This window comes from Clupea harengus, unplaced genomic scaffold (genome assembly GCF_900700415.2).
Source record: "Clupea harengus unplaced genomic scaffold, Ch_v2.0.2, whole genome shotgun sequence".
NCBI lineage: Eukaryota > Metazoa > Chordata > Actinopteri > Clupeiformes > Clupeidae > Clupea > Clupea harengus.
This window is the reverse complement of record NW_024879611.1, coordinates 88,620-102,912: the sequence shown is the minus strand read 5'-3', so window position 1 is coordinate 102,912 and position 14,293 is coordinate 88,620. Positions and strand designations below refer to the sequence as shown.

General features: G+C 41.6%; 2 protein-coding genes across 3 annotated transcripts; both read right to left on the bottom strand.

Moving 5' to 3' along the window:
- Window positions 1-56: 56 nt before the first annotated feature.
- On the bottom strand, window positions 57-6,439 carry shmt1 (serine hydroxymethyltransferase 1 (soluble)). Of its 2 annotated transcripts, none has more exons than XM_042704256.1 (12): window positions 6,286-6,439; window positions 5,283-5,388; window positions 4,978-5,123; window positions 4,604-4,719; window positions 4,340-4,500; window positions 4,139-4,220; window positions 3,414-3,626; window positions 2,569-2,685; window positions 2,302-2,424; window positions 884-1,000; window positions 635-745; window positions 57-512 (listed from the first exon to the last, which is right to left on the bottom strand). In XM_042704256.1, exons 2-12 carry the CDS (start codon window positions 5,373-5,375, stop codon window positions 340-342), a joined length of 1,452 nt encoding a protein of 483 aa, XP_042560190.1. In that variant the 5' UTR covers window positions 5,376-5,388; window positions 6,286-6,439; the 3' UTR covers window positions 57-339. The 2 variants fall into 2 exon arrangements, with proteins under 2 accessions (XP_042560190.1, XP_042560191.1); XM_042704257.1 differs by having other exon boundaries at window positions 5,283-5,380; window positions 6,286-6,395.
- Window positions 6,440-9,265: 2,826 nt separating this feature from the next.
- pdap1b (pdgfa associated protein 1b) lies at window positions 9,266-14,152 on the bottom strand. The gene is made up of 6 exons (XM_042704258.1): window positions 13,987-14,152; window positions 13,523-13,614; window positions 13,340-13,432; window positions 13,116-13,234; window positions 12,775-12,926; window positions 9,266-10,991 (listed from the first exon to the last, which is right to left on the bottom strand). The coding sequence occupies exons 1-6, from the start codon at window positions 13,997-13,999 to the stop codon at window positions 10,936-10,938; spliced, it is 525 nt and encodes a 174-aa protein (XP_042560192.1). The 5' UTR covers window positions 14,000-14,152; the 3' UTR covers window positions 9,266-10,935.
- Between the last annotated feature and the right edge of the window lie 141 nt (window positions 14,153-14,293).

Sequence of the window (14,293 nt, the reverse complement as noted above, 5' to 3'; positions counted from 1 at the left end):
ATGTCTGTATTTTTCATTTTGTTAAATAAAGGATTTTAGCTTAAAAAATAGTCAGGTTCAAAATATTTGCAGTGCTTTATTATCATATTCAGCAGGTTTGTTTCCATCCATCTGGCTCAGTTTACAATGTATGCAAACACTGGAAAAATGGATAGAGACTTCTTAACAATGAAAATACAAGATGCATGTCATCCAACTTGATAGAAAAGACTGGAAGTTTAACATCTGTGCAACATGCATAGTGCCTTTAAGTCATTATTATCTTGTAACGATTTCAAAAATAAAAAAAAAGGTAAATGCTATGCAGTCGAAAAACAAAACAAATTGACAGCAGAGTTTTCACAACTCTGGAAGTCCAGGCATGGGGAACTTGCCAGCAAAAGCCTCAACTTCTTCCCTTATCTCTTTCGCTTTCATTTGGTACTTCTCACTTTTGGCAAGCAGGTCCTTGAACTCCTTCAGAGTAGCCTTGGGGTTCATGCTCGCCTGGATCTCAATGGTGAGCTCAATACCTGAGGAAGGAAGGAAGAAATAAATAATCCATTTGTAAATGTTACATTAGCATTAGGAGGCTGGAGGGGGGTCTTCCTGCCCTCCCTCTTGAATATTTAATGCTCTCCCGTAATGAGCCTACCTCTGTGGATAAACTCGCCAACTTTGCAGAAATCGTCCTTTACCAACCCCCGGGAGGTGAGGGCTGGGGAGCCAAGTCGCAGGCCGCTGGGGCGCAGGGCACTTTTGTCTCCTTCATCATTAATAAATCACAAAGAGGAAGTCAGGAACACCACAGGGGTGATGGGAGCCATACGTGCAATCACATGCTTGTTACCAATTTACTGCGTTTTCTTCAATCCCTTTAGTCTTTTATTTTAAATGTCATCACCTGGGCATGTGTTTTTGTTGCAAGCAATAGCACACGCCTCCAGGACCTTCTCTGCCCTCCCTCCGTCACTGCCGTGGGGTCGAAGGTCGAGCAAGATAAGGTGATTGTCGGAGCCACCTGAGAGCAGAGGTTGAAATGAATGCCTGCTTCATTATTTCAAAAGATTAACATTAGTAAACAATCCAGCTGGCCTGGTGGAGGGAACAGATTGCTTTATTTAGTTAAGTGTGTACAGAAGCACACAAAGTGCTGCATTGTGTCCAAGTTTTTTTTAATCAATGTTGGATACCAAGTTTCAAACTCTTCCACCTAGTTAATATGCAACACACCAGTGCTTTCAATCGACAAACACGTGACTGAACATTGTGCAGCTCAGCCAAGCAATGAACGACGGGGAAACCAAAGATCTGTGAGCACTTTGTACGGCATGTCTTTATTAACGATTACTGCCCTCATGTGGTCATTGGGTGTGTGAGACAATTACACAATAGTGTAAGATTCATGATCAAGCAGCTGCTGTGACCACCAAAAGTTGGCCAGCAGAATATCCAAAATGGTAATCTTATCATGGTAACAAAGGAAAGGTCCCCACACTGGATTTGCACAGACACCTGGGGTCAGGAAGCAAACTGAGGTGTGAGTGACTGCAATTAATCATAGTATGGGAATGGGGGAGGCCATTGAGAATCATCTCATTTAGAGAAACCTGATTATTATACAGAACAGCAAAAGGTTGCCAGACCTATTTGCATTTGAAGCCTAGCTGATTTACATTAGAAGCCTAGGAGGTGTCTTAAAACAGTATATATGGCTAGAATTGGAGATGCTTGTTGATCAGATCTACACCGCTGAATCCGGAGTATGTGCCAAATGCTTCGTTACTGCACTTTACTGGAATAAAGACAGATTGCTGCATCAAACACAAAGAAACTTCCTTTTTCTTACAATAGTTTACACACAATGAATCTTGAGGAGAATATTACTTAATGCTACTCTGATTAATCGTAAATTGTGCAAAAAGGACCACAATAATCCATGCAAATATAAAAAAAAGAACAAGGAAAGGTTCTGCAGAAAGTTCAGAATGTTGAATCTTTTTCACTCCATAGAAACAATTCGCCCAAGTCCTCCTTTACATTCAGCCAGTTACTAAGACAGACTAGTCTGTTTACATTATCTGAGGACAGCCCAGCTCTCTTCTTGCGGATGATGTGGCCCAAGAGTGAGAACAACCCCTCAAGGCAGTGTGGTTGCCAGGGTTGACAGACCAAATGGATTTCCAGTAAAATATATTTACAAACATTATTTTCACATAAAATTGCAACACTGCAAAAAAGTGGTTTTACAGGAGTACTAAATATTACAAATTAATCTTATACAGAAGAATGTCATACCCAAAAGACAGAAATGGCACTCACCGGTCACAATCTTATAGCCCTTATTCATCAGCGTCGATCCCAATGCCCTGCAGTTCTCCAGCACCTGTTTCTGGTAGTCCTTGAACTCTGGAGTTAGGGCTTGTTTCAGTGCCACAGCAACTCCTAATAAATCCATCCAAAACACATAAAACAGAGACACACAAGGTACACATTAAAAATGCCTGATAAGACAAGGTCTGATAAGATCCCAGTCAGTAAAATAACTCATAATTAACATCATTAATATGTGATTGTGAGATTTCAAACCTGCAATGGCGTGGTTGTGGGGACCTCCCTGCAGCCCTGGGAACACTGCCTGGTTGATCGGGTTCTCCAGGTTGAACATGGTCTCCTTGCCAGTCTTTGGGTCCACACTGCGTACCCCTGAAATGGAATCATTTGACAGAGCCTCCTTAGTGAAGCAGAATTATATGATATAAGGTATACAGTCTGACCTCTCCCTGCTTGTAACTATACGGACAGTTCAACTAGATTGATAAGACAACTGTGACTCATTCTGATGACTCATGCTACCTGGACATGTATCAGGGCCTGGCTAGCTCTGCCAGGTCAGATGATGGGGTGAGGTGTGATGGTGAAAGACCTCAAACAGTCTATGATCCAAGGTTAGATTACTGCTGATGATGTATCAAACTGCAATGAATAATGCGTTTTCTAAATGTTTTTGCATTGTTGACCCTGTTAACTGGGATATTTAACAAATTATTGTTGAGTTTAAAAATATGTTTGAATCAATCTGATATCACCAGGAATAAACAGTTACCTGAGCATCTTTCCTCTTCAAAGGAAAGGCTTTGATATTAAAAAGAAAATAAATCAAGTTGGTATTTCAATTAGATTATGAGATACAGGGAGGCCTTGCCATTTAATGATGTGTGACACAAATCTTTCCTTGAACGTATGGGTGTCAATTTTCTCAATTCTGGAAATAAATCATCCTGGTTACATTACATTTTCCATTGAAAGAGTGTTCCAGACTGAAAGAAATTCCAGATTACCATAACATTGCAAAAATGGATATACTAATCCATGACTCCACGCCTCAAAGGAACACGCACTGAGAACAATGAGCGTACTTCAGCAATACTGACCCTTCCTAAAGAAGATGACTCCTGATCTGCAGCCTCTCAGGGTCTTGTGAGTGGTTGTGGACACAATGTCGCAGTATTCAAAGGGAGAGGGAACCACTCCGGCTGCAACCAGCCCACTAATGTGAGCCATGTCCCCCATCAGATACGCTCCGTTCTCATCTGCAATCTTTCTCATGCGCGCATAATCCAGGTTACGCGAGTAACAGCTTGTACCTGTATGGTGTGGAGCATAGTAATGTACATGACCACATATTCAGATATGCCATCATAACAACAAATAGGAACAACCACACATAATTCCTATCTGTTAAAGTTGGTATTCTATACCATCTGAGCCTGGTGAGGTGGGGGGCGACAGTGGTACAGGAGGTAAAGAAGTCGGTTAGTAATCAGAAGGTTGCTAGTTCGATTCCCTGTCGAAGCGTCCTTGAGCAAGACACTGAACCCCTGCTAATTGCTCCTGATGTGCAGTGTGCCATCAGTGTAAATGTAAAATGTGTATACATTGTAAGTCGCTTTGGATAAAAGCGTCTGCTAAATGACTAAATGTAAATGGTGAGATACATAATCAGCTATCTGACAAAGGTGTGTGAATTTCTCACTTAGATATACTTATTTGAACCATTTTTAAAAGTTATAAATCAATGAAGAGTAAATGGTTAAAACAAGTTAGATGTGTACAATGTAGCAAAGGCAGCAAAAACAAAGGACGACATAACACTTACCTGCAATGATCATTTTTGGATGAAAAAGGCGGGCATTTTCCTGCAGGCGGTCATAGTCAATGTAACCAGTATCCGGATTGACCTGAAGTAAACAGCGTTAAAAAAAACATTAGGAAATAAGCACGGTCATGATCCAACTCAATGGGGGTGATGACGGAGGATGATGGTTTGTGAATCAAAACAGAAATACACCACTCTTACCTTGTACGGCATAGACTCAAAGAATATGGAGGTTGCCGAAATCTTCTTTTTGTCGGTCATGAAACCATGTGTGAGGTGACCTCCGTCTGGGAGGTCAAGGCCCATGATTCTTCCGTGAGGCTCTACCAAGGCTGTGTATACAGCAAAGTTGGCCGGCGACCCTAAAGCATTTAAGGAAGTGGGCCAAACATGTTATTCTCACAGCGCTTATCTAGGCCAGTGTTGTCTTAGCAACCATACATAATCGAGTGGGGGGGGGCATACCTGAGTAAGGCTGAACGTTGACCCCCCATTTATCAGAGTCTAGGCCATAGACCTCCAAAAACCTCTTCTGACACAACAATTCCAGCTCATCAACATGCTCTGTGCCTCCATAATACCTGAAAAAAAATGACATGGGTGGATCAGTATTGCATAATCATGACACGCACAAGCCATCAGAATTGTTGCAGATGGATGTCATCAGACCAAGCCACTATCTAATTTTACAGAATGACCTTGGCCCTGCTTGCACTTGTTGAAATGATTTTGAGGTTCTTGGCCAAGACAAAGTAAAATGTGTCTTGTGCGTATCAGTCCCTGAAAAATGACAATTTATTAGAACACTGTGTGTCAATGCACATGACATTGTGCGTCACCTCTGGCCAGGGTAGCCTTCTGAGTATTTGTTGTTCATGCATGACCCCAGGGCTTCCAACACCGCCCGACTGGTGAAATTCTCTGAGGCGATGAGTTCTAGCCCGTAGATCTGCCTTCTCTTTTCCTTCTTGATGATGTCAAACACCTAAGGTCATGATATTCACATCATTATACACATACACAGATCAGATCAGATTCGATTAGATATTATTGTGGAGAATAAAGGTGCAAAGTGTTCATTGCATACACATTTCTTAACCTAGAAATGACAAGACAGGACAGGACAAGTGCATAAAAGCCCAACCTCGGGATCATTGGTACATAGCGGCTCCAGCATCATCCTGTTGTGAGACTCCCAGCTGTCACTGTCAATTTGGTTACCGTTGACACAATCCATGATTGCTGATGTGCTGAATTTCCATGAACACATGAGACAAATTGTCAGGAAACAAACAAACAGCACAAACAGCTTAAGCAATGTATTTTAAGATGTTTCGTTCATTTATAGGCCGCTAAACATTTGGGCTAAACAGCTACCTTTTTAAGGTTAAGTTAACTCAGAGAGTAACGTTCATTCCTGCAATTCATTCCATTCCATGTTAAACTGCACATTGGCGAGTTCCCTGGTAACTCGATTTGAGCTGCATGGCCAGATCCAAAATTCCGCCTCATCATAAACCAAATAAAAGTTTCGTGCAAAATCCTTTCATATGTCACTTATTAACGACGTTGGTGTTTTAACTTTGACGCTAACATGGCAAACCTTGGTGAGGAGACAACACAAAGGTCTGACTGAGTTAACCCATTAACTCACACCCATGATGCAGCTGGCCAGCTCGGCTGACCACTCGTGATATCCCTTAAGTGACAGAAATATACAATAAACTCTCTGCCGAGATAGCATACAACTAGGCAACTCCGTCTCATGTCATTTTCCCGCGAAAGGGTTCTTCCTGGGTTGCTTGAGTGTTTTTACGTTAGCTAAAACCTAACTATGAATTTTAAGCATGGTCGGACAACATGGTATGATGCAATTTTACATTCGATATCATTGCACTGGAGGACATCTGATATTGAACGTTATCGCTCGCTTTTTAGCATGAGGTTAAAGTTACAGTAAACGCGCTTACCTGACAACATACAATTGTTAACGTAAGCTAACATTAGCTAGTATGCAATTTTGAGGTTTGGCAAAAATATCGCTCAAAATAATACTGACCCATTGACATCGCACATGATAATATTTAACACGTTAACAAGAACAATCGACCGTCAGATTCAATTCGTATCAGGGCTCTGCAACATACCTTATCTTTCCTACTGTTCCCGCAGCGCCTGACTGACGTTATAATACCTTGTTCTATCGGTCTCGAATTGTAATATCAAGTCCGCGAAAACTATGGACCAATCATGGCGCACAAAGACGTCAGCTACCTTACCACATGTCGGAGGGAAAGTGAATACCTTCGCCCCTAGTGGTTGAAATTTTGAAATTGAATTTAGTTTCGTAAACGAACTATAACTCAAATCACGTGCTCGAACAAAAAGTCAAATCACGTAACCCTTGTCCTCATGTTTGTCCTTACGCCACCTGTCAGCTCTCCCTGTGCGCATCGGCCTGCTGCACATATACTGACCCAATGAATGGTTATCACCACGCGGTATGCATTGTTTGTTATTGCTAAAATTATTCAGCCAGCCAAGCAATTCAAATCGGCCTTCTGATCAGTTCGATGAGACGCGCAAGCCGCTGACGTCACCTATATGACATATTTATTTCCAGATAGCAAAAGGCCAGTGGACCACTGTTGGCTGACCTGGCGGTCCACTGGCCTTTTGCTCTTAAGTTTTCGGGCGGTACATTCATTTTTACCATCCTTTAATATTTTTATAGATGTTACCAGTGTGTCACATAAGTCATTTTTCACTTTGAGAGCCTTCTAGTGCCATGAACGGATATTTTAAATAGCCTATGCCTCGGATATGATTTAGAAATTCCAAGAGTAACATCTTAATATTCACACCCAGTTAAAACTAGAGATGATGGTGGTCCAAGAGCGGACCAGAAGTGGTACACAAATTCGAAACAATTCAAATAGTGGCTGAAAACAATGTATTTTGGTGTGTAGCAGGAGTGATGAGTGAATGACTGTGTACTTCCTTGTTGTTTTTATTATGTGGTGTCTTCCAGTATTCCATGTGCAAATGTTGATTATAGATTGGAGTGATTGGTGTTTAGAGTTGGTGAGTGCCCTAGTGTAATTCTCCTTGTGTTTTAGCATTGGAAAAAGAGACGCTCCAAGTATTGGTGGATCTGCCACCAGGAAAACAAACTACTTAGCCTGCCAGTGGTTTACTGATGATGTCTGGGATAAGCTTGCCACTCGCCAGAGAAGCGCAAAAGTGAGCCTAGGCACTTATGCAGCTGACCTGTGCCTTTACGCTCACCGGCTTTTGCCTCCCAGGGTTTGCAGCAGTTGAGGGAGCATACCTGCCTAAGCTCCCCCGGGTCTCTGGCTGTGGCCCTTGGCGAGGCCATTCGGGTGGTGCACATCATATGTTCTCCTGAGCCTAAACACCATGTGAGACAAGCTGAGCTGAGTAAGAGCGAGGAGGAGACAGAGGCCACCTGTCAAGCAGCAGGAAAGTCCCCACAGCGTCCAAAGCAGGGCCCCCAGCGAGCCAGCCAGAGGGATGCTACCGATATGGGGAGGCCGGGCATGTTGAACGCCATTGTCCAGCACAAGCACCCCCGTAATCCTGCTCTGAGTCAAACTAAAGCAGTGACACAGTGGGAGGACTGTTACCCTTGTCCGTCACCTAATCCTTTGTACTAGAACACCTGCGGTTTGGGCACCTGGGCCGGGCTCATGGACAGTGCGTAGATTGCATCCTGGAGGGCGTTTCCTGTCCAGCCTCCCTTATTTGACCCGGCATGCTACCCAGCATGGAGAAGTCAAGACCACCAGGCTGGGTAGCGACGAAGATGTGCAACGCCATGGTGACCAGAGAGAGAGCTCATATGAGAGGGACCTGCTGGCCAAGTGGAGGGCTGCGGTGGATGTATCCCAGGTGGAGCTCTGCCTGGGTGCTGAAACCATGGCTCTTCACACCACTTCACAACACCAAAGAGCCATCGACCAGAGGGGCTGCCTTCACCTCCACACCAGTCCATAGAGCATCGAAGCCACCCAAAGGCCAACCAGTTCCCGTGCTGCTGCCGTTCAATAGAGACCCCGCTCATGAGAGCAGAGACTGATCACCACAGTCCTCAACCAGGTCGTTGTGTTGAAGCCTTGCCCACCCTGGAGGAGCCTGCCCACTGCGGTTCCCAATCAGGTCGTCGTCAGAGAACAGCCCCTGCCAGCACTCCAGCAGAGAAACGGAGAACCACCACATCAACGTCAGACATGTCGGGGAAGCCAGAGCAGCCAGCGCTTTGTTTAAGACTCAGCTGCCATTTGTCCTTGACACAGACGCTAGTGATGTGGGCCCCGGAGTGCTGCTCCCTCAGGAGGGAGAGCACGGACAGGGAGAGCCACTTGCTCAGCCGCCTTGAACAAAACTACTGCATCTCCCGACAAAAGCTGCGTGCTTCATCCTGGGGATTTTCCACTTCAAACCCTACCTCTATAGAAGACAGTTCCTGCTGCATACCAACTACGCTTCGCTTACAGCATGCAGAACGAGCTGTTGTGTTAATGCTGGCAAGCTACTAGGGGGTAAACACGACATCCTGCAGCTGCTGGTGCCTCCCTGCCTGCGTGCCCGAGCCCTCCAGTTGGTCCATGGCTCGGTGGGGGCGGGCCACTGCAGCATTACCAAGACGCTCCATGAGCTCCGGTCCCGGTTTTACTTGCCAGGCTGTCGGCAGAACATGGAACTGCACATCCATCAGTGCGACGCCTGCACAGCAAAGTGGAATCCGACCAGGCTCTCACACGCTCCATTACAACAATACCAGGTGGAGGCACCAATAGAGCGTGTGGACGTGCTGAGCCCCAGCTCGGGCCCCAGAAAATCAATCCAAGATAGATGTAAAAAAGGACGTCTCATTTTGTTAAATGCTCTCAGTGGAACCTAGGAGCGAGAAGAGAGGACCTATAAGTGAGGAAACAGAGGAATGAAGTTGAGGAAACAATTGGAAAGAGTGATGTATGGCCTAATGTGGAAATTCCTCTTGCCTTTCTTAACATATGTCAGCCTATAATATAAAATGTGTAGTAGTAGTTTATGAACGAAAATAAATGATCAGTCAAACCAAGAAAACATCTTCATGAGCTTGAATTGTCGTAAAATATATCAACTTTAATGAAACATCGATGATTCGTGTTTAAAAAAATACATTCATGAGAACAGCAATATACCACAACTTGTGAGCAGGATTTGTTCATGGAGAATTCTCTATTCTCTTTGAACAGCTGTTAAAATAATTTATTTTCACACACTTAACACACTGTTTTTAAAAGGTTGGGTTATATGAATAATACTTGCTGGTGTGCAATCGTGTCTTTCTGTTGCACTATAATAACTTATTTTCTACTGTGCTGGTTGAAATTCATGTAATAACACATTTAACCTTATACCTTGTGATGTAAGGATTTGGCATAATAGACAAAGAAAATAATGATTAATAATGAAATTAAATGTAGACCTGTGTCAATGTAATTACAACTCATGACAACAATCCCCATTGTAATTTGTTGCCTCTCTAATGACAATTACATGCAGTAGAATTAATGTTTTGATGGATCATAAAGTCCTTAATTTCTTATATGCTGTATATACCAGGTATGTTAAAGGTGCAGTGTGGAGTATTTAGGGGGATCTATTAGCAGAAATGGAATAAGTAATCGTAATTATGTTTTCATTAATACCTGTAACTACAAATTGTTGTTTTCATTAGCTTAGAATGACTCCTTTATATTTCCAGAGGGAGCTGGTCCTCTCCCACAGAGTCCGCTATGTTTTTACAGTAGCCCAGACCAGAGAAACCAAAACAAAGACTCTAGAGACGGCCTTTCATATTTTTGTGGCACTTGAGCCACCATAGCTTCTCGTACATGCTTGTAACGAGAGGGGTATTCAGTGGTTTGCAATTCAGCAACTTCACCACTAGATGCCACTAAATCCTACACACTGTACCTTTATATAGCAACAGGTGTTGCTGTGTCATCAGTATTTGCGTGAGTGGGCACATTTCATTTCTCATGTATGTCTGTCCTTCCTTCCTCATTTCCTTCACATGTGTATTAGAGGGAGAGGCTAGGGCGTAAGGAAGGAAGGCAGGGAGGACTGACAAATAAGGGAAATGAGAATCACCCACAGAAGTCAATAGTGGACTACAAAGTGAGGACACATCCTCAAAGCTTGATTACCTACCTGATAACACCTATTTGTCTCTGATTTCATCAAACATATAATTAAACTGTAGCAACTGTTATTCTACTTAATTTTTAACTGCTGTCATCGAACTACAAACCCATTAAAACTCAGAGCAACATTTATTTGCCCCTCACTTCAACATATATATATTTTTTTTCATTGTCATACATCATTTTGGAGTGTCCAATGTTTTAGTACGTTCCACAGAGCATTGGTGAGATGTCAAAGATAAATGTAACCATGATTTCCTCAGTATAAGTAGAAATTACATGAACCTATGATACAGGCAAAGTAGCTCTTGGTTTAAATACACCAATAACAGTACTATTGATGCAGTGTTTCAATGAAACAGGGTATAAGTTAGCAACCTTAGTAAAAGTGCAGTAACAGAAAGGTTTGTAACAAACAGTTTTGTTTCTTACAATCATTTTTCTTTAAATATCTTACATATACTGTAACATTCATATACTAGAGTGGATAGCCTTGTTTTTTCTTTAAAAATAGTTAAGATTGTGAAATGCATATTCAGCATCAGTCCGCAACTGCATGAACATTGGCCTGTTCATTCATCACTATTTTAGGGATAAGGAATTCAGTCCTCTTCCTGCTCCTGCCACTGCTTCTTTTGCTGCAAGGAAGATGGAGAAGAAATGCATTTTAGTTACAACTGACTATTTTAGGCAGAGAGGAAAACTAGCAGAATCTATCTGAGAACTGAGATGTAACTGTCATTGCTGGTCATGAGTCTGAACAAACAAACAAAATGTGTCAAATGCATCATAATGTTTATAAACTGCATTAAACATATCTTACCATCTTTACTGCAATTGCAAAAATTGGATTTTCAAACACTGGTCAACAGGAGATCATGAACTAGTGTGCATATATAGTATACAGACGTGGACAAAATTGTTGGTACCCTTCCGTTAAAGGAAGAAAAAGCCACAATGGTCACTGAAATAACTTGAAACTGACAAAAGTAATAATAAATAAAAAAAATACTGAAAATGAACTAATGAAAATCAGACATTGCTTTTGAATTGTGGTTCAACATAATAATTTAAAAAAAAAAAACGAATTAAACTGTCCTGGACAAAAATGATGATACCCCTAGAAAAGATTTAAAATAATTTGACCATAAGGACATGTTAAACTAAGGTGTGTCCTCTAATTAGCATTACAGGCTTCTTCAAACTTGTAATCAGTCAGTCTGCCTATTTAAAGGGTGAAAAGTAGTCACTGTGGTGTTTGGCATCATGGTGTGTACCACACTGAACATGGACCACAGAAAGCTAAGGACAGAGTTGTCTCAGGAGATTAGAAAGAAAATTATAGACAAGCATGTTAAAGGTAAAGACTATAAGACCATCTCCAAGCAGCTTGATATTCCTGTGACTACAGTTGCACATATTATTCAGAAGTTTAAGGTCCAGGGGACTGTAGCCAACCTCCCTGGACGTGGCTGCGAGAGGAAAATTTATGACAAATTGAAGAGACGGATAATACGAATGGTAACCAAAGAGCCCAGAACAACTTCCAAAGAGATTAGAGGTGAACTCCAAGGTCAAGGTACATCAGTGCCAGATCGCACCATCAGTCGCTGTTTGAGCCAAAGTCGACCGAGGAGGACACCACTGTTGAAAGCAAATCATATAAAAGCGAAACTGGAATTTGCCAAAATGCATATTGACAAGCCACAGGGCTTCTGGGAGAATGTCCTTTGGACAGATGAGACAAAATTGGAGCTTGTCAGTTTCAAGTTATTTCAGTGACAATTGTGGGTTTTTCCTTCTTTAAATGAAGGGTACCAACAATTTTGTCCACGTTTGTATAAAGTTGGTATGCAAGGGGGTAGCGATGTACTTGAACGTCTGTTTTCTTATGGCTATGTGTAGGTGCTATCTGAAATGCAACATGTGCAAGTACCAGGCTTTGGATAAATTATGCTGACATTCCTTAAAACATATAATGTAAAATGATACACATTTCTATTATACATCAAATTATGTTTCTGTACCAGTGTCAAATCATAAAAAAACATCTGTATCTCAAGCACAGACTCTTGAGTACTACGACATGTTTATTGTACATCCTTTCATGTTTCTTTTTTATCGAAAAAGAATAACATGTTATCCTACCACTGGCATCTCCGTAACCAAACCCCTCAAGTATAAAAGATATGGGGCTTTCAATCCTATCATCGCTTCTTTTAGCACTTTTAGCACTTCTTTTTCCACCAAGAGGCATGTTTTCTGGAACTTTAAAACTTCTTTGAATAAATATTATTCACAGTGAAAATCATCTGGGTTGTTCAGAGCATCACTAGTCACTCACACCATGTTACCCATGTGCCTTTTCACTTCATTGCTAACAGGGAGGAAAGCTGCTTGTTGTGCCTTTGACAAACTCACCTTTCTTCTCCTCCTCTTTTTTCCGTGCAGCTTCTTCCCGCTGTTTCCGAATTATGGCAAGCCGAGCCAGGTCTGCTTTTGCCTGATCCGTCTTTCCCGCTAAATGCATTTTCATATACCTCTCTTTGGCTTGCTGCTTCTCTATTTCTTCCCTAAAACAAATGAAGAGAGAGAAATCTCAATATCTTGACATTTCCAATTCAACATAATGCATTGATATTAGCACAGCCAATAATACACAGCCTTCAACATAAAAAAAAAAGTGACTGGATTTCACTACTACCTTCTCATGGACACCTGGCTATCTTATCATTAAAATACCATCACTGTTAAGTTGTTACCTTTCTCTTCTTGAAAGTTGTGGTGGCCCTTCCAGCTCTATATCAGCCACTTTCTTTGTTTTCTGTGCCGCGCGGTTGGGGTTCTGGATTTCTATTAAGCCCTCTACGCCCTTTCTTTTCTACAAACAGAAATTAAAGTATACACAGGTTAACAACAGTTATCACATTCACACTCAGATGCACACATACACAAACCTTGTTTTGGAAAATCTAGCTCAACTAACCTGACTTCCTTCATCATCACTCTCTTCAGAGCCAGATCCCTGGAGTTTCTCCTCTGCCAAGTTATCATTTGATGCCCCTTCTTCTTCTTCTCTCTACACATCGGACTAAGTGTTAGTGTACATTTCTATTAATGTACATTTATCATATATGTATACATTGATCATATATAAACGTGTGTCGACCTTCTTTCTTTCTTTTTCAGCTTTCATCTGAGCATCAATCTCATCTGGACTTGTGTATGTCCTCATACGACCTTTATGGCCACCTTTCTTTCCTGAAATAGAATTATTTAAGACCCATTAAAAAATATCTTTACCGACTGTGATGGCTTAAAACAGGAGATGACATCTGATATGACAACAAGTAGCCTGTTATTGACCTATCAACATCCTGACAGACCGACTAACGTTTGGTCGGGTACATTCAATTTGTCGGATGTCTAAATCTGGATAAAAGGGAGTTTACTAAAAGTTACCCGACACTAAAATACTCTCTATATTGAAACTCTTTTTTATGACAAGTACTGGACAGCGATTACTGAGGTTCACATTCCTAAATACAGCAGTTTCATATCAACGAGATAGTAAGCTATGTTGTAAAACTATAACAGTGTCATTACACTCAAATATAACATGTCCTCCCTTACCTCCTTTCGGCATTTTGACGTAATACACGCGGACAGCCGACTTCACAAAACACGTCAACAAAAAACACCTTCCAAAACGCTCAAAATAGTCTGTTGCAAGCTAATCGCAACTCTCAGATGAACATGATCAGTTCGTGAAGCAACCTATCTGTTCTCCTTGTGAAAATAATGTCATGCAATAACCATACGATTACAATATCTGAAGGCTGTCTTTGTCTTTTTTAGGTTACGTCCAAATATTGCAATAAATGTAGAAAATAATTTTAGAAAAGACCAGATAAAATGCTTAAAAGGTATAATTGTATTA

Bases quoted from the DNA above. Each gene is read 5' to 3' on its own strand.
- pdap1b (XM_042704258.1), bottom strand. The intron at 13,433-13,522 runs GTCGACACACGT...TCCGATGTGTAG, and splicing joins CTGAAAAAGAAAGAAAGAAG to AGAGAAGAAGAAGAAGGGGC. The intron at 10,992-12,774 runs GTGAGTTTGTCA...TCTTCCTTGCAG, and splicing joins AAAAGAGGAGGAGAAGAAAG to CAAAAGAAGCAGTGGCAGGA.
- shmt1 (XM_042704256.1), bottom strand. From the start codon at position 5,375: ATGGATTGTGTCAACGGTAACCAAATTGACAGTGACAGCTGGGAGTCT. The intron at 4,501-4,603 runs GTATGCCCCCCC...TAAATGCTTTAG, and splicing joins CAACGTTCAGCCTTACTCAG to GGTCGCCGGCCAACTTTGCT. The intron at 2,686-3,413 runs GTCAGTATTGCT...ATTCCATTTCAG, and splicing joins AGTCATCTTCTTTAGGAAGG to GGGTACGCAGTGTGGACCCA.